The sequence below is a fragment of the Trachurus japonicus genome, chromosome 17 (assembly GCF_045865225.1).
Source record: "Trachurus japonicus isolate A0001 chromosome 17, Traja_1.0".
Lineage (NCBI taxonomy): Eukaryota > Metazoa > Chordata > Actinopteri > Carangiformes > Carangidae > Trachurus > Trachurus japonicus.
Window position 1 is genome coordinate 14,138,030 of NC_140923.1, and position 19,886 is coordinate 14,157,915.

At 44.0% G+C, this 19,886-nt stretch overlaps 2 protein-coding genes across 2 annotated transcripts; both read left to right on the forward strand.

Annotated features, from left to right (window-relative positions):
• The first annotated feature begins 1,769 nt into the window (after positions 1-1,769).
• LOC146970311 (uncharacterized) lies at positions 1,770-19,667 on the forward strand. The gene is made up of 10 exons (XM_085805912.1): positions 1,770-2,309; positions 3,382-3,482; positions 3,560-3,635; positions 13,173-13,335; positions 14,705-14,815; positions 15,957-16,280; positions 16,389-16,627; positions 17,662-17,949; positions 18,998-19,433; positions 19,531-19,667. Exons 1-10 carry the CDS (start codon positions 1,780-1,782, stop codon positions 19,648-19,650), a joined length of 2,388 nt encoding a protein of 795 aa, XP_085662038.1. The 5' UTR covers positions 1,770-1,779; the 3' UTR covers positions 19,651-19,667.
• On the forward strand, positions 3,844-6,630 carry LOC146970312 (uncharacterized). Its single transcript, XM_085804898.1, has 3 exons — positions 3,844-3,908; positions 5,470-5,525; positions 5,628-6,630. The coding sequence occupies exon 3, from the start codon at positions 5,641-5,643 to the stop codon at positions 6,628-6,630; it is 990 nt and encodes a 329-aa protein (XP_085661024.1). The 5' UTR covers positions 3,844-3,908; positions 5,470-5,525; positions 5,628-5,640.
• Positions 19,668-19,886: the final 219 nt, after the last annotated feature.

Here is a 19,886-nt window from a genome sequence, read left to right on the forward strand (position 1 = left end):
TATTTGTCTACGTTTCGCCTCTTGTCCAAGCGGCTTCACCAGGTCGTAACGCATCGGTCTGACTAGTCCTCACTAGTCTGACAAACAGTAGTGGAGTAAGACCCAGGTATTTAACCTCTGTGAGGGTGTTTAGCTAACACAAGTACTTGGTAGAGTTTCACTTGACCATTGTTGGAGTCTCTGGTGAACCTCAGTCGTTAGAGTCAAGTGAGGTTGAGTTGTTCACTCTCCTGGGTGGAGATGAAAGAGCAGCGTTTTAAATGGGAGATGCTGTAGGTGGTGGATGAATGAGAATATCCACAGACATTAACGTGAATGATAGTGAGCATGTGTGCTGCTGTAACTACTAAAGCACACTGAACATGTTGGATTTGATCTTGTTTTTTTTAATGTTGCTTCTGTTTTGATGTATTTATTTAGTTATTAAGTTGTTATAGGCGTGTAAATGATGGAGAAAGAGTCACTCGGGTATCTTCAGCAAGCTTCAGAACCGTAACAACAACAACAACAACAACAACACGTTTTCCCTCACTTCCTGCTTCCCGTAAGTTTTGACCTAAACGCGCAGGCGCATCTGGCTGCTACCGTATATGACAAGTTATAGGCGCGTTTCCCCTGCAGCAGCCAGGACCATCTCCAGGAGCTTTTACTGCCTTGGTGTAGGTCATGGATCTATTATAACACATCCATGGTGTAGGTCGGTCCTGAAAAGATCGAGATTTACAGCATTTTAAAAACCTCTTTTGAACTTTTTATATAAACTTTATTGATAGGTTTTAGTTGATGTTATTTTAGTACATAACATCACATTTTAACTGCAGTGAAGTTAGTTTGAAGTTGGATATTTGACAGACATTCGCTCACTCGCTTCTCAATACATTAAAAATTAATAGAAAATAGAAGATGTGTTCAAATGCAATAAAAACAGGTATGTGTCATAGAGGAGGCTTAGCTCTACCATCCTGTGTTGATTTTGAGCCAACAGGTCACATGATCTGGGAGTTATTTAGCTATAATGCTCATATTTACAGTATAAAATAAATCAAAAATTCATATAAAATATTACATTCGTTTAAATGCAATAAAAACAGGTGTGTGTCATAGAGGAGGCTTAGCTCTACCATCCTGTGTTGATTTTGAGCCAACAGGTCACATGATCTGGGAGTTATTGAGCTATAATGCTCATATTTACAGTATAAAATAAATCAAAAATTCATATAAAATATTACATTCGTTTAAATGCAATAAAAACAGGTGTGTGTCATAGAGGAGGCTTAGCTCTACCATCCTGTGTTGATTTTGAGCCAACAGGTCACATGATCTGGGAGTTATTGAGCTATAATGCTCATATTTACAGTAAATAAATCAAAAATTCATATAAAATATTACATTCGTTTAAATGCAATAAAAACAGGTGTGTGTCATAGAGGAGGCTTAGCCCTAGCATCCTGTGTTGATTTTGAGTCAACAGGTCACATGACCTGAGAGTTATTGAGCTATAATGCTCACATTTACTGTGTAAAATATATTAAAAATTCATATAAAATATTACATGTGTTTAAATGCAATAAAAACAGGTGTGTGTCATAGAGGGGACTTAGATATTCTGTCCTGTGTTGATTTTGAGTCAACAGGTCACATGACCTGGGAGTTATTGAGCTATAATGCTCATATTTACTGTATAAAATATATTAAAAATTCATATAAAATATAATATTTTATATGAATTTTTTATGTATTCTCTGTTAATTTATTTTTCTGTTCTGACTCTTTTCCAGGATGGATTTCCGTCCGACTCTGAGAGTGCAGCCTTCGTCCTCTGACCTCACCCTCCAGCCGTCGCCCGACGCCTACGGGCTGGCCAGGGCGTACAGAGAGCGGGGGTCGGCGGTGAAGGAGCCCGAGGTGGTGAGGGAGGAGGCGAAGGTTCGCATCCGGGAGGCCGGCGGAGACCCCCGGTGCTGGCGGCTGGTGCTCAGTGAGAGTGAGCTCCAGTTCGGCCAGTACTGGGGTCAGACCTTCAGGTGGCTGCTGAGCCACGACGTGGGATACGCGGCGGCCGTCGTGGCGTCCCACCAGAAGGAGAGAGAGGGCGGGGACGCCTCCCGGTCGCCCCTCGCCGTCCACAAAGACGCCCTGGCCTCCTACGTCCAGCTGCTCCCTGAGGTGGTGGCGGCGGTGCAGTGGACCAGGAGGCGCGAGGGCTCCCTGTCGGTGAGGGACGTGGACCAGGAGCTGGTGGCGTTCGGCGCTCACGCCACCGAGACGTACCGGTCCCTGTACGAGTCGGCCAGCAGCGAGAGTCGAAGGTAGGGGTGGGCGATATGGCAAAAATATCATATCACGATTTAAAAAAAATAAAATAACGATCTCGATTTTATCACGATCTTAAATCGAAAATTGAAAAACAGACAATTTAGGTCAAAGAGCCTTTCTGAACAGATTTTAATGGGCTCTCTGCACAGCTGCACTACTTCCTGAACTTAATGCTGCTCCTTTGTTTCGGTCGCGGGGGTCGCGGCGGTCATTTGAACACTGTACAATTAGCGCGACATAGCGCATTTACATTTAAGAAAGTGCGTCACTGCCCGTAATTCGCTATGATTGGTCGTTCAGGTTGACGACGTAATACGTCTGGTGCGTCGGTGCATCAGCATAGATCTGCAATTTATAGAATGGGCCCCAGACGATCCTACGATCTCTGCACTTTGGAAGATCGTCTACACGCTCTAATCACTTCACGATCTAATATCGTCATATCGCCTACCACTAGTCGAAGGTCAGTATTGCAGACACCGTTGGGGATGTCACGATTATAGATCTTTGTACGATTATTGTCAGAGAAATAATCACGGTATTACAATTATCACGATTATTATGAATTAATTCATTTCACAACATATGAATGTGTAAAATCAAATACAGTCAAAATATAATTACATTACACATTTTTACACTAAATATTTGAAGTATCTATTATTCATATATAACCAATTATTAATCCTCCAGGGCAGGGGAAGTGTTTTAAATATTCAAATCATTAATTGTCATCTATACCAAATGTTTAAGTTTATTTTAATTGTTTGTTTGTTTGTTTTTATCACAAATGAAATGCTAACATTTCAATTCCTATACCAATTGTATGTTACGTTAGGTAAATGGACCAGTATTTTTTATAGTATACATTTACCTTAACTTTTGTGCACATCTGCCTCTGTGTTTCCAAAATAATCTTTTTTGGAAAGTGACGGTATTTAAGAATCTTTACGATTAATTAATTGTGGCGTTTAATACCGCAGTTAATAATGAAAACAAGTAATCGTGACATCCCTAGTGCTGATGGGTCAGCTGACTCTGTCTTGTCCCCGTGTCTCTCTGTAGTTATGTGCAGTGGGTGAGGACGACGTCCGTCCAGCCCGGGTCCAAGCGCCACAACCTGCAGGTCTACGTGCTGGGTCGAGACCGAGAGGCCGATGGAGCACGTAAGTTCACACAAAGTAGCCATGAAGTCGCCTGTACAAATGACAGACAGACATTCATCTTTATTTATTACACACAGGTGTCGGAGCCGTGGACCCAGAGCTGACGGACTCCCAGCTCGCCGCCGCTGCCATGGAGGTCGACTCTCAGCGTGAGTGAGCACACACACATTTGAATGTACACGTCACATCTCTGCTTTAACAGAGAGACAACTGACTGTGAGTCTGTGTTTACCAGTGAGCAGCAGCAGCAGCAGCAGCAGCAGCAGCAGCAGCAGCAGCAGCAGCGACGCTCCTCCAGCACCGGCCCTCCCTCCTCCCCAGCCGGGACCAACCACCGTAGACGAGGCACCGCCACCTCTGACCTCGTCCTCCCAGTCGGCCCTCAAGCCAGGTCCAACGCCGATAAAGGAGGAGGAGGATGAAGGCGTGAGTACATTTCAGTCTGTTGTCATGTATAATCGTGTCTGGCTCAGTGTGCGTGCTGCTAACACGTTTGACTCTGTCACATGTTGAGTTCGCTACCTGAACTCGCATGTTCGTTTGATGAAGTACGCAGGACAAAAATGTCCTATTTTAGTCTATTAAAGGGACAACGAGGAGTTTCTATTTGGTTATAAAAAAGTCTCACGTTAATGTGGATGAATCTATGCTACCCACACTTGTTAATGGGCCCATTTTCGATAAATATATCGGTTTGTCTCTTATCGTTATTTTGTTATTATTAGTGGTGGCGGAAATGCATTTCTTTACTTTCGGTTTCGTGGCGAGTCATGAGAATAACGCCGCCGAAATGACGTTTATGATCGGAACTACGACGGTATGTGATCGTCTTCGGACCTCTGACTTTAATTCTTGATGAATGAAAACATGAGTCTGTCTTGCGCCGGTCAAAGAATTTCACGGTGCGCGGAGGCTCATAAATGTAGTGTGAAAACACTTCGCTTTTCCAAAACTCCTCGTTGTCCCTTTTAAAACTAGTATAAAAATAAGCAAATCAGAATAAAAGGATCGTTTTAAAGGTAGGGCCTGGAGTTTTATTCGTTGCAGTTTGTAAACAAAACATTGAAACTCAGCCCCTCCTCTCGGGCTAAGCTGTGTAGCCTCCTGTTCATGACAGCAGCCGTTGTCAGGACAACAAAGGAAAGGAAATACAGTCTGAAAGAACCGCTGGAGCCGTGGGCCGATAGCGGACCATTCGCCAACACCGGGAGCCTCTGTGCATGTTTTTATGCCGCTGTGGTGCGATGGGAAGACGGTGTTAGCGGCGGATGCTAACCGCTAGAGCTAGCTCCCCACAACGGCCCTAATACTTATTACCAGTGTCGGTGACGGTCGGGAATCAGTCCGTGGTTCCAGTGCTTCACTCAGACTGTATTTATTTTTCTTTGTGGTCCTGACTGCTGCTGCTGAGAGACAGAGAGAGAGAGAGACTCAGCAGCATCAGAGGCAGCTAGTGCGGCTAGCAGGCCTGAGCCCTCCTCTACTCTACTGCACGTAGCTTCACCTGAGCTCCGTCATTGGCTGGAGAGAAAACACAGACTCTCGCTCCACCCAGAAACGTCCACGTGCATAACAAAACCTGAACAAAACAGAGCAAAACACCAAAATACAGGCCACACAGGACTAGAAGCCCATAGGTGATGATTAAGACGGATTTCATTTGTACAAGTTTAATGTTTATTTTTGGGCACAAAACTCCAGACCCAGCCTTTAACTAGTTTCCCTGACAGCAACACACAGCTGTGTCAGTTCACAAAGTCTGACAACCTCTCTTTCCCTGACCCGGTCTTTTATATTTTGAAGCTTATCAAATGTAGGTTGAGTCTTTTTTGATCGGTCCATGATGCTGTCAGCTCCGTTAACCCCTCCTTGTGTTATCACAGATACGTTCAAACCTGCTCTTCTCTCTCTGTCTCTGCACACTGTTCTTTCAAAGAGTTACAGCACTCATGATTACTACTTCTATTCATTCTTCTTCTTGTCACAGGATGTAAGAGGACCAGACGGCCACGGAGGGGTCAACCAGCGGACGCTCCTGCAGTGGTGAGAGCCGTGTGTTTGTGTCTCAGCGATTGTGAGAGTGTTGGTGTCAAACATAAGAGGAGTATGTCGACGGTCAAAATGATTTTCATTTGTTTCCATCAGGCACAAGGCAGCGATGACCAGCACGGTGCCTGCAGCTCTGCCGCAGGTCAAGGCCGCGGAGACGGGCTACCACCTGCCTGACGACGCCTCAGGTTTGGCCGTGGCGCCGGAGATGCACAAGCTCCTCTCCGACCCCCAGCAGCTTCCTCCTCCTCGACTCTACCTGGTGCAGCCTCCTCCTCCTCCTCGGCTCTACCGCGTGGAGCCTCCTCCTCAGACGCCTCCTCTGCCGCCGCCACTCCTGCCCCCACTCCTGCCCCCATCACCGCCTGGCAGAGGAAGAAGAGGCAAGAGAAGCGGCGCAGGGCAGGTGCTCTGCTCCGACCACCACGGAAAGTGTTCGCCAAGTTCGACTGCCGACGCTGTTCCCAGCCCAAGACCAGAGAGTGAAAAAAGACACATTTCTGTCTCAGTGACTATTTCTGCTCCAACACAGTCATTTCTGTCTCCTACAGTTGAGGCACCTCAGAGCCTCTCCTCCTCTCTGGGGACACCGTCCACATCCGCCTGTACTCCCACACGCTGCACCGTCTATCGACGGAAGATGCGGGCGGAGAAGGACAGGGAGCTGCTGGCCCAGGGCCGTGGCCAGCAGTCACAACCTGGGGCTCCCTGCGATGTCTGTGGGGAGCCCAGACACATAGACTCTGGCCACGCGTTTTACAAGGGCCAGTACTTCTGCAGCGTGGAAGACGGGCCGGACATGAGGTCGCCCCAGGAGTGGCTGATGGAGCAGCGGACCGCCAACGGCCCCGCTCCTGTGCCACGCACAACAGCGTGGAGGAAAAGGAAGAAGGCGGAGGGGGAAGGGGAGGAAAACCCCCAACAAAAAAAGAAATTAAGACTCAGAATATGCCAGCGCTGTGGCCAACCACCCGCTAAAGAATATGGCCACAGCCAGTTCAACGCTAAAGACAAAAAACATTTTTACTGTGCTCTCTATGAGGGAACTGCTGTTGACCTGTGGCTGGCACAGAGGAGGCAGGAGGACAGCCAGCAGTAGCTGCTGCTACTGAAAAACAGACTTTGTGTGTTTTTTTTCTCGATTTTAATTTATTTTTTAAATAAATCTCTAGTGAAAATTACTTCTATGTCTTCTATGATTCTGTATCATTCATCACTCAATCAATCCAATTGTGTCACAATTCATGTTTATAGAGCATTTACAGACACAAATAGCACAGGACGTGTTGGGAGATTGTAGATATAGCCTATATATATTATAAACATATCTAATATGTCATATCACAGATCTCATTGCTATTATAGATTTACTGTGTTCCTGCTGACAGATCACATTGATATTATAGATATAGTAAGCTAGATATAGTATAAACATATATGTTGGATGACAGATCTCATTGATATAGTAGATTATATATAAACTTACATGTTCTAGATGACAGGTCACATAGATAAAATGATCAAAGTACGACATTACCAAGAGATCACAGGGAGCGTTTGTATCAGGAATGGTATGAGAGGAATGGTAATCTCTTAGATTATCAACCGTTTTGCACTAAACATAAATTCAACCCATCCAAAACAGACTTTATTAAATTACAAAAAGCACTTCCTCATGGATTTATATTTCTAACAAAAAATATATTGGCCCACCAACCTATAATACCACAGCTGGGCCCATTGTCAGTACAGGGGATTTTAATCCTGGACAAAAAATGTAACAATCATTTTATAAGGAACTGCCTCACTGAAACATTGTTCCCCGGCAAACAAAACAAAAATAATATCCTACATAAATTTGATAAAAAATCAATTGATAAACTAAGAACAACCCCCCAAAACGAAAGAAACACACTTTACAATTATGAACAACATTTATCCTTCTAAAGAATTACTTAGACTACGCTTTAATATTGGTGACAATTTATGCACATTCTGTGAAAATGACATTGAAACCACGGACCATATCTTCTTCTCATGTGATATAATACAAACATTCTGGGTTGACATCCACAATTGGATCAAACAAAAAAATAGTATTATTTCCAGCTGCTATCTCTCGTGATGATGTCACTTTCGGTATGATCTTACAAAACGAATATGATGAACTCTGTTGCAATTTAATTCTTTGTCTAGCTAAATTTTTCATCCACAAGAATAGAGTTATGAAGTCATCCCCCAAATGTATTGTCTTCATGTATGAATTTAAATTGTACATGAAATCACTAAAACTTGTAACAGAAATAAAGGCACAGAAACTATATGATAATTAAAAGAATTTTCCCACTGAAATGAATAACTAAAATTGATTTGAATCCCCCTTATGAAATCAATGTTTATTCTATTTTATATTTAGATTATTTTTGACTATTTATTTTGAGATGTTTATTTTAATTTTAATTCTATTTCAACAGCTCTAAATGTATTCTATTGAAGCACTAATGTGTATGTTCCTATTGTGAGTTAACTTGCACTAATGTTGAATGATGTTCATCTGGCATTCCCTTGACACTTATGGCACTATGAAAAATGCCAGTATTGTTTATTTTTGTACTTTTTCAATAAAAAATTTGGTTAAAAAGAAAAAAAAAATCCCGCATATCTGCTCCTCTGATCAGAGCAGTGTCCTAGCAACGGCCGAGAAGACTGCGCATGCGCCTGAGCTCCTCCATTCACGTTCTACTTTAGACTCATTCTGATTGGTCGATTCTACGTCGGAGGCCACGCCCCCTTCTCTTTCCCAAGTCAAAGGACCAGACTCCCCTCCCCCACGTTTCCCTACACACAGCGAAGCTCCAGAAGAGAGGAGCAACTAACTAACTAGTAACTACGTGAGTAACTTTGTTCTTTATCAATATTTTTGACCCAAGTTCCTGTTAGTGTTACTGTATGTCCGGACGGTAGCTACAGACCTCTGTCCCTGTCGGTAGTGGAAACTTATTTCAGCTGTTTGTTGATCATTAACGTGAATTTCTGGGCAACTAATTGAATCGAAGGCAACTGGACTTGTATTTGTCTACGTTTCGCCTCCTGTCCAAGCGGCTTCACCAGGTCGTAACGCATCGGTCTGACTAGTCCTCACTAGTCTGACAAACAGTAGTGGAGTAAGACCCAGGTATTTAACCTCTGTGAGGGTGTTTAGCTAACACAAGTACTTGGTAGAGTTTCACTTGACCATTGTTGGAGTCTCTGGTGAACCCATAGACTGTAAAAAGAAGGGGTGAACCTCAGTCGTTAGAGTCAAGTGAGGTTGAGTTGTTCACTCTCCTGGGTGGAGATGAAAGAGCAGCGTTTTAAATGGGAGATACTGTAGGTGGTGGATGAATGAGAATATCCACAGACATTAACGTGAATGATAGTGAGCATGTGTGCTGCTGTAACTACTTGGATTTAATGTTTTTAATGTTGCTTCTGTTTTGATGTATTTATTTAGTTATTAAGTTGGTTAGGCGTGTAAATGATGGAGAAAGAGTCACTCGGGTATCTTCAGCAAGCTTGTAATGGTCTCTACTCGAAGCGTAACAACAACACGTTTTCCCTCACTTCCTGCTTCCCGTAAGTATTGACCTAAACGCGCAGGCGCATCTGGCTGCTACCGTATATGACCAGTTATAGGCGCGTTTCCACTGCAGCAGCCAGGACCATCTCCAGGAGCTTTTACTGCCTTGGTGTGTAGGTCATGGATCTATTATAACACATCCATGGTGTAGGTCGGTCCTGAAAAGCTCCCGGTGGGGCTCCAGATTTACTCTGTGCTGACTGGGCATGTGGTCAAAAAGCAGGATGTGACGCAGAGGGAAAGCCGTGAAATAAGCAGCATTTTAAAAAACCTCTTGTGAACTTTTTATATAAACTTTATTAATGGGTTTTAATTGATGTTATTTAGTACCTAACATTATGTTTTAGTGTGAATGCGTCTTTTCGTGCAAGCTAAAGACACATTTCTGTCTTCTGGATGCAAAAGGTAGATGATAAAGTATGTTTCTATTCATTCTAGTTGATAGGGTGCATTTCTCATATGAATAAATTAGACTACTATCCCAATAGACATAGATGTCACATGTACATGACAGGGTATCACAAAGGAGAAAACTATTAAAGACAGTGTGATCCAGGGTCGTATATAATATAGGGATGTCACGATTACTTGTTTTCACAATTAATCGCGGTATTAAACACCACAATTAATAAATCGTAAAGATTCCTAAATGCCGTTACTTTCCCAAAAAGATTATGTTGGAACCATATCAACAGATGTGCGCAAAAATAAAGGTAAATGCACAGATACTGGTCCATTTAACTAATGTAACATTGAATTTGTAGGAATTTAAATGTTGGCATATCCTTTTTAATAAAAAAAAAAAAGGAAAACAAAACAAAAAACGATTAAAATAAATGCAAACATTTAGTATAGACGACAATTTATGACCTGAATATTTCAAACATTTCCCTTGGGGATTAAGAATTGGTCATATATTAATAGATTCTTGAAATATTTAGTGTAAACAATGAGTAATGTAGTTATATTTTGACTATATTTGATTTTACACATTCATAGTGTTGTGAAATAAATTGATGCATAATAATCGTGATAATCCTAATACCGTGATTATTTCTCTGACAATAATCGTACCAAGAAAATTCATAATCGTGACATCCCTAATATAATATAAACCCACTGACACTTATTAAAGGAACACGGCTCCTCTGTTAATTTATTTTTCTGTTCTGACTCTTTTTCAGGATGGATTTCCGTCCGACTCTGAGAGTGCAGCCTTCGTCCTCTGACCTCACCCTCCAGCCGTCGCCCGACGCCCACGGGCTGGCCAGGGCGTACAGAGAGCGGGGGTCGGCGGTGAAGGAGCCCGAGGTGGTGAGGGAGGAGGCGAAGGTTCGCATCCGGGAGGCCGGCGGAGACCCCCGGTGCTGGCGGCTGGTGCTCAGTGAGAGTGAGCTCCAGTTCGGCCAGTACTGGGGTCAGACCTTCAGGTGGCTGCTGAGCCACGACGTGGGATACGCGGCGGCCGTCGTGGCGTCCCACCAGAAGGAGAGAGAGGGCGGAGACGCCTCCCGGTCGCCCCTCGCCGTCCACAAAGACGCCCTGGCCTCCTACGTCCAGCTGCTCCCTGAGGTGGTGGCGGCGGTGCAGTGGACCAGGAGGCGCGAGGGCTCCCTGTCCGTGAGGGACGTGGACCAGGAGCTGGTGGCGTTCGGCGCTCACGCCACCGAGACGTACCGGTCCCTGTACGAGTCGGCCAGCAGCGAGAGTCGAAGGTCAGTATTGCAGGCACCGTTAGGGATGTCACGATTATAGATTTTCTTTGTACGATTATTGTCAGAGAAATAATCACGGTATTACGATTATCACGATTATTATGAATTAATTAATTTCACAACATATGAATGTGTAAAATCAAATACAGTCAAAATATAATTACATTACACATTTTTACACTAAATATTTTAAAGCAGAAGTAAGCGATCCGGTGGTTTTGGCTAACTTCCTGTCAGCCGATGGAGTTAGCAGTCCCCGCCCTCGTCCCTACGTCACCACATTCACGCGCATCCCTTGGCTGCACACACAGAGAGGACCGCCCCTTTATGCAGTTCTCTCTCCTCATTGGATAAAGGTTGTAGGATACAAGGAATGTTTTCTCCTCGGCTTACAGCAGAGCAGAGTGACTGACAGACCCGTGTTTCAGACCAAACACTCTATATAAGTGATTGCTGTCGGAAGATATAACTATTTAAGACTTATATTAACACAAACATTCTGCTTACTTCTGCTTTAAGTATCTACTATATAACCAATTATTAATCCTCCAGGGCAGGGGAAGTGTTTTAAATATTCAAATCATTAATTGTCATCTATACCAAATGTTTAAGTTTATTTTTAAATTGTTTGTCTGTTTGATTTTTATCACAAATGAGACGCTAACATTTCAATTCCTATACCAATTGTATGTTACGTTAGGTAAATGGACCAGTATTTATTATAGTATACATTTACCTTAACTTTTGTGCACATCTGCCTCTGTGTTTCCAACATAATCTTTTTTGGAAAGTGACGGTATTTAAGAATCTTTATGATTAATTAATTGTGGCGTTTAATACCGCAGTTAATAATGAAAACAAGTAATCGTGACATCCCTAGTGCTGATGGGTCAGCTGACTCTGTCTTGTCCCTGTGTCTCTCTGTAGTTATGTGCAGTGGGTGAGGACGACGTCCGTCCAGCCCGGGTCCAAGCGCCACAACCTGCAGGTCTACGTGCTGGGTCGAGACCGAGAGGCCGATGCTGATGCTGATGCCGATGCCGATGCCGCTCCTCCCTCGGCTCAGCCTGGAGCACGTAAGTTCACACAATGTAGCCATAAAGTCGCCTGTACGAATGACAGACAGGCTGAATTCGAAACCGCATACTATACTGCTAGTACGTACTGATTTTACAAAAATGCAGTATGCAAACAAAAGCAAAATCTACAGTATGCCACAAATTCCAGAATGTCGTACTGATTCGGAAAATATCTCCAGTATGCATCTGACCAGTCTACAATGCAATGCACCCCTGACGTCTAACCATAACCAAAGGTGGTTTAGAGTAAAATATTTTTGCCGTGTACCGTAACCATGTTATATTATATAGCTTAATAAAATAGAACTTAATACAGACTGATCGGTTCATTGTAAAACATTTATTTATTTTTTTAAATGTGGTGATTTCTGTACGTAGGCTACAGAGCCCCGAGGCAGCACTGCTCTTCTGTCCAATACACACAGGAAGCTTCACTTTTCATTCAAACAAACTAATGCTTCTGCCACAATTGTTAGATTTCATCAATGAGACCAACATTTATCTCCTAAAAATAATTTAACCAGCCCGTGGTAAACCTCTAAAAACCTGCGGGTAAGTTAATTAGCGATTGTTTTCTCCCCCGGGATGACGACGAAGTTTGGCCGGTCGACCAGCTCTCCAGACTGGCTGCTGCCTCTGGGATGTTGCGGTCGTTGCGGAGCTTCACTTCTCCGAAAAACATCATAGCAAACTTCTAAACAGCCGTCATTTGGATAAACTGGCCGTATATTTGGGATCTAAACAGTTACTTTCTCGCATGAAAAAATATTAAAACTTAATAGAGTTACATAATTACAGCGCTACAGCGGGAAATAAAACAGCTTTTCGTCTGTTTGCCGCAAAATGCATTCTGGGAAACTTGTATACTGCATACTGCGGTGTGAACGGTGTCGGTCTGCTGAAGTAGCATACTGAATCCCACATTCAGTATGCAGTATACAGTACATACTAACGCAGTATGTGTAGTAGGCAGTACAGTAGTATGTGGTTTCGAAAACAGCCACAGACATTTATCTTTATTTATTACACACATTTAGCCACAGACCCAGAGCTGACGGACTCCCAGCTCGCCACCGCCGCCGCCATGGAGGTCGACTCTCAGCGTGAGTGAGCACACACACATTGAATGTACACGTCACATCTCTGCTTTAACAGAGAGACAACTGACTGTGAGTCTGTGTTTACCAGTGAGCAGCAGCAGCAGCAGCAGCAGCAGCAGCAGCAGCAGCAGCAGCAGCAGCGACGCCCCTCCAGCACCGGCCCTCCCTCGTCCCCAGCCGGGACCAACCACCGCCGCCGTAGACGAGGCACCGCCACCTCTGACCTCGTCCTCCCAGTCGGCCCTCAAGCCAGGTCCAACGCCGATAAAGGAGGAAGAGGAGGATGAAGGCGTGAGTACATTTCAGTCTGCGTCACTTACAAAGTGAACGTCTGTCCTTACTAAATAAAGTTAGTGAAGTGGCTGCGTGGAGCGGAGCTGCTGTGAGATGAGCAGCTGACAGTGATGGTGACAGTTGTGCCACCATTTGATCCGAAACGGGACAAAGCCTCTTGGACACAAATGTGTATTGATTTTACTCTCTTGATTTCTTATTGGCTCGGTTCAGTTTTTGCCGGTAGGAAAAAGTGAAATCTGGTGTTTATTGCGCGCTCCCTTTTCACACTCCTGCCCTCGATCTGCACAGAAATTAATATTAGGCCTACTGTATATGAAAACAAGAACTAGTGAGGGGGAAAAAACAGACGCGCGGACACCACGGAGATGAAACACTGTAACTCCTGTGACAGTGATTACAGCTGGCCACAGCTGGCCACGGTAGCCCAGGTCAGCCCCACGGGTCAATCACGGGCTACAGAGGAGCTACACGTGAATTAATATTATCATTGATGACGTATGACACGCATTGCCAGGAAAGATCCGATCTGTCTGTTTAGACTGCAGACGCATATCCGATTTGTATCTGATTTATTTCCACATACAACGGGGCCTGGATCTGATCTGACAATACCCGATTCCATTTGTCCCGTTTGCACATTCATGTTACACATCCGATCTGAGCCACTTCAGAGGAAACAATCAGAATTGGACCACTGCAGTGTAAAGACAGCCATGTTGAGTTCGCTACCTGAACTCGCATGTTCATTTGATGAAGTACGCAGGACAAAAATTTCCAATTTTAGTCTATTTATTAACTCATTGAGCTTTTATGAATCGGTCAGTGACTTGTGCCAGCGTTTCGGGGGGATTTTCAGTAATATTTCAAGACCCACGGTTGCCTCCGTATCAGCTTTGGTCATTCTGCAAACGTCACAGAGAAAAGAGAGACAACATCCTGTTCTGCTTCCGTCACCACTTCTTCTGCAGCTCCCTGAGATGAGTTTTCCTCAGAAGAAGTTGTTTATTTCAAACCTGCTCTTCTTTCTCTCTCTATCTCTGCACACTGTGTACTTTCAAAGAGTTACAGCACTCGGCACTAAAACGTCACATCACACATGATTACTACTACTTCTTTTATTTATTTTTTTCAATTTTCTTTATTATTGTTATCCTCACATAATACATTACAATTTACAATGATTGTCAAGAAGAAAGGAAAACATCAGCATATCAAAACATAGCTGTTGCCATATTGTAGTTGTGTAATGTTAAAAGAAACAAAACCTGCATATATTTATAATGATTACTACTTCTATTCGTTCTTTTAATCACCCAAGCATTCATTATCTAATTATCTATTAATACATTGTTCCTACACACAGGATGTAAGAGGAGCAGACGGCCACGGAGGGGACCAGCTCACCGTCCGTCTGGCCTGCGCCCTCGTGGATCCAATGCCGATAAAGGAGGAAGAGGAGGATGAGGATGAAGGCGTGAGTACATTTCAGTCTGTTGTCGTGTATAATCGTGTCTGGCTCAGTGTGCGTGCTGCTAACACGTTTGACTCTGTCACATGTTGAGTTCGCTACCTGAACTCGCATGTTCGTGTGATGAAGTAGAGACAAAGACAAAAAATTTCCAATTTTTTAGTCTATTTATTATTCAGGTTGAAACTTGTGCACACCGGCACGGACGGACAGGTGCGTAGGAGAAGACCTGCATGGTCGAGTAACATAAGAGAAAGCTCTCGCACACTGTCATCACTTGCAAAGATTTTATTAAGCTGAACAACGTTTCGTTCCTGAGACCTTCGTCAGGTTCTGAAGATGTGTGTGAGGGAGGGGACGGTTTAAATAACCTCGGAACCAATCAGCGTCCTCACGTGACAACACCACAGAGGAAAAATTACACATTGTATCGAAAAATATACACATTGTATCAAAATACACATTGTATCGAAAAATAAAATAAAAGAAACAATTAATAATTAATCACTGGACAGTCAGATAAATAAAGTTCAGCACTAGGCTAAGCTGCCACAGGTGTAGTACACAGTATACAGGGAAACCATACCAAACCGAACAATAGACAAAATCGAAGCAAATCACATACGTTAAAAGTTTTAAGACCCTGAGGACTCGGGGAAACAAAGAATATATGGCTACATAGACAAACATATTTCTGACAAAATACAAAATCATCCAATGATTGAAATACATATCAAAGATACTGAATAAAACATCATTTCATATCAAAAATACAAACATTAATCATTTATTGCAAGGATTAAACATTTTTTTGCATTTCTTAACATTTTTTAAGCAAAAAAGGGCTTAGAGAGAGAGAGACCTGTCAAAAATATCATAAACACACATGAAGAGGCAAATTGTCGTTCAGACCTCTAGGTGACAGAGTCTGCAAGCTGTAAATCCAGAATGGATTTACATCTTGCAGACTCTGTCACCTAGAGGTCTGAATGACGATTTGCTTCGATTTGCACTGTGTTCTTTCAAAGAGTTACAGCACTCGGCACTAAAACGTCACATCACACATGATTACTACTTCTATTCATTCTTTTAATCACCCAAGCATTCATTATCTAATTATCTATTAATACATTGTTCCTACACACAGGATGTAAGAGGACCAGACGGCCACGGAGGAGACCAGCTCACCGTCCGTCTGGCCTGCGCCCTCGTGGATCCAACGCCGATAAAGAAGGAAGAGAAGGATGAAGCCATGGAGGTCGACTCTCTAACTGTGAGTCTGTGTTTACCAGTGAGCAGCAGCAGCGACGCCCCTCCAGCACCGGCCCTCCCTCCTCCCCAGCCGGGACCAACCACCGCCGCCGTAGACGAGGCACCGCCACCTCTGACCTCTGGTGCTCAGGCCTTCTCCTCCCAGTCTTCCCTCAAGCCAGATCCAACACCGATAAAGGAGGAAGAGGAGGATGAAGGCGTGAGTACATTTCAGTCTGTTGTCGTTTATAATCGTGTCTGTGAGCAGCAGCAGCGGCGGTGGCTCAGTGTGAGTGCGTGCTAACAAACACGTTTGACTCTGTCACAGGATGTAAGAGGACCAGACGGCGACGGAGGGGACCAGCCCACCGTCCGTCTGGCCTGCGCCCTCGTGGAGCTGCGTCACCAGACCTTCGTGACGCGGCGACAGGTGAGGGAGATCACTGCGCTGTGGCAGAAGCTGTCCGACCAGGACAAGGCGGCGGCCTCCTCCCCCCGACTCAACCAGGGCCGCTCTAAAACCAAGCGTGGCCACACATCAAAACAAGACAGAGAGAGCGCGTCACAGTGAGTGTAGTTGACTGAAATGTACGGGGTGTGCCTAAGAATCGATTCACATAAGAATCGCAATTCTCATTTGATATGATTCAGAATCTATATAAAATGTCCCAAAATCAATTTCAAAAAATAAAAAATGAAACAAATCTGCCTCCATTTCCTTAGAATTTAAAAGGCAGCATGTTTAACTGCACTAAGAGGCACTTTTAATTTTGTTACTTAAAGCAGAAGTAAGTGATATATTTGTGTTAATATAAGTCTTAAATAGTTATATCTTCCAACAGCAATCACTTACATAGAGTGTTTGGACTGAAACACGGGTCTGTCAGTCACTCTGCTCTGCTCTGAGCCGAGGAGAAAACATTTCTCGTATCGTACAGTTTCTATCCAATGAGGAGAGAGAACGGCATGAAGGGCTGTGTGTGCAGCCAAGGGACGCCGTGAATGTGGTGACGTAGGGACGAGGACTGTTATGGTGCGTTCAGGGCAACCCGTAACTCGTGTTTTTCCGACCTGTGAAGTCGTACCAGTTCGATCTGGTACGAGTTCACGGGTCGGAAGTTACAAGTGGCCGTTATAGTGACTTTCACCGGTAAAACAGGTCGGAAAAACACGAGTGGGTTGCCTGGAACGCTACAAAGTCGTAAGTCGTGACTTGAAGCTGTAATTTACGGTTTCAAAAGCCTGCCTGGAACGCAGCATTAGCCGAAACGACCGGATCACTTACCTCTGCTTTAAGTAATATGTGATATTGCTTTTCAACAATTCCATCTAAACATGGATACTTGTTTAAAACTCCATAAATGTGAAAAAGACGCTTTAGTCATTCTGTCTTGCCAAGCAGACAGAGTAGATCATGAGGATCCTTTGCACACCGATAGACTGAAGCAGAAATCCTTGTGAATCAAATCGTTTTGAATCGAAAATCGATTTTGAATCTAATCGTAGCCCCAAAAATCAGAATCGAATCGAATCGTGAGATAGTAAAAGATTCCCACCCCTAAAATGCTTTGTTGACGGTTCGATTGCGGCGCGGGACGCAGAGCCTCACTCTCTCCTCTCCGTCTTCTCTCTCTCTGCAGTTTGTTCCCGGGTAAAGGCGTGAGTGCGGCCCAGTCTCCAGGCGCCTCCCGGCTGGTGGAGGTCGTCTTTCTGGAGCTGTGTCGCATTCACAACAAGCACCGCGCCATCTTAGGAGTCCGCTTCAGCCGCTGGACGGCCGTCAGGAGGGACTACATGATCATCAGACACAACGTGTTCAACTGTAAGGAGTTACTGGCGGCCGTCCCCATCCGGCTGTTTGAGGTCAACCAGCGGATGCTCCTGCAGTGGTGAGAGCGACTGTGAAAGTGTTGGTGTCAGTATGTCGACAGTCAAAATGATTTTCTTTCTTTCTTTTTATTTATTTATTTATTCCAACCAAGGCAATTACACAATTTGACAATATCATGGAACATCATGATCACAACATTTCTTTCATTGGTTGGAAGGGAGCCAGGGAGAAGATACCTCTTATATTGCCTGCCCCTCACTCAATATCTAATTATTCTAGTAATCTGTCACTGAGCAACATTCTTGCCATAAAACATACAAAACAAAACACAATAACAACAACCAATCAAACAGAAACAGAGCTTCAAGCTGACGTATCTGTCAGTCACTGAGTGATACTGTAGTCTTACCATAATGTAAACAAAACAAGCATAATAAAAACAAAAAACAGCATTTCAAGCTGACTTTTCTACAAGAATCATTGGCTACTTTTGTCTAAATTTCTGATTGCTATTTCCTTTAGCATTTTCTTGGCTTGGAAAACATTAGTACAGGTCTTTAATTCATTACTTTGAGAGTTCCATAGTTTGACTCCAACTACAGAGATAAACATCTGCTTCAAAGTTGTCCCGTGCAAAGGGGTGTTTAAAATGAAACTCCCTCCTTTGTTCTTCATCCTCTGATCTGATAACAAACAATTGTTGTATACTTTCTGGCAATATTCTGTTGTTTGCTTTATACATTACAGCCAGTGTTTGTGTTTCTACTAAGTTAGTAAAGTAAGTCTTTGAATTTCAGTATTAAATAAACAATCTGTTGGTATGTTCTCTGTATCCTGCATTATGAATAATTCTTACTGCCTTTTTTTGTAACATAATCATCATCAGTGGTCTTGTGCTTGTGAAGTATGTATGGCCCCAAACTTCCACACCGTAGCAAAAATAAGGCAAAATAAGAGAACAATACAGTAGTTTCATTACATTACAATTCAATACAAGTTTTACCTTGTTCAAAACTTTATTTTTTACATGAGCTATATGAGCTTTCCATGTCAATCTTTCATCTATACTATAGTCACACCTAAGAATTTTCATTTGTTTCCATCAGGCACAAGGCAGCGATGGCCAGAACGGTGCCTGCAGCTCTGCCGCAGGTCAAGGCCGCGGCGCCGGAGATGCACAAGCTCCTCTCCGACCCCGGTGCCCCTGCAGCTTCCTCCTCCTCCTCCTCCTCCTCCTCAGCTCTACCTGGTGCAGCCTCCTCCTCTGCCGCCGCCGCCGCCACTCCTGCCCTCACTCCCGCCCCCACCACCGCCTGGCAGAGGAAGAAGAGGGAAGAGCAGCGGCGCAGGGCGGAGGAACAAGGCGCTCTGCTCCGACCGCCACGGAAGGTGTTCTCCAAGTTCGACTGCCGACGCTGCAGCCGGCCGAAGACCAGGGAGCACGGCCACAGCCGCTACGCAGGGGAGCACTACTGCGCCCAAGCTGGAGGCAGATCGGTGGAGGAATGGCTGGAGGAGAAGAGAGCAGCAGATCCCCGACGGGTTTGTCTTCTTTTTACCACAGTGTCTTTCACCACGAAGTTACATTCATATTTTAGCTTTCTTTCTGACACCCTTTTCCCACCACTTTTTCCCCCAGAACCGGCCTCCCCCCTCGCGAAATCTTCCTTCTACCGCCAACGGATACCGGATGATACTTCCCAAAATCCCCCCCAAAGTGGCTCTTCCTCTCTCTCCCCCCTTAAAAAGTGACAGCTGACGAGAGCCGAACATCACAGGCTTTTTCATCTCAGGTCGGGTCACAGTAGAAAAGGATGGTACGAAGAAAACATTTACATTTAATAATAATAATCAAAGTGTTTTTATTGAATTTTCTGTTCAAACAACAAGCATCCCATTCATACAGAGACACCAGAGCTCAAGTCATACAACACAAGTACAGGACTAAACTACAAATAAAACAGTAACAAGACATACCATACTAATATCAGACAT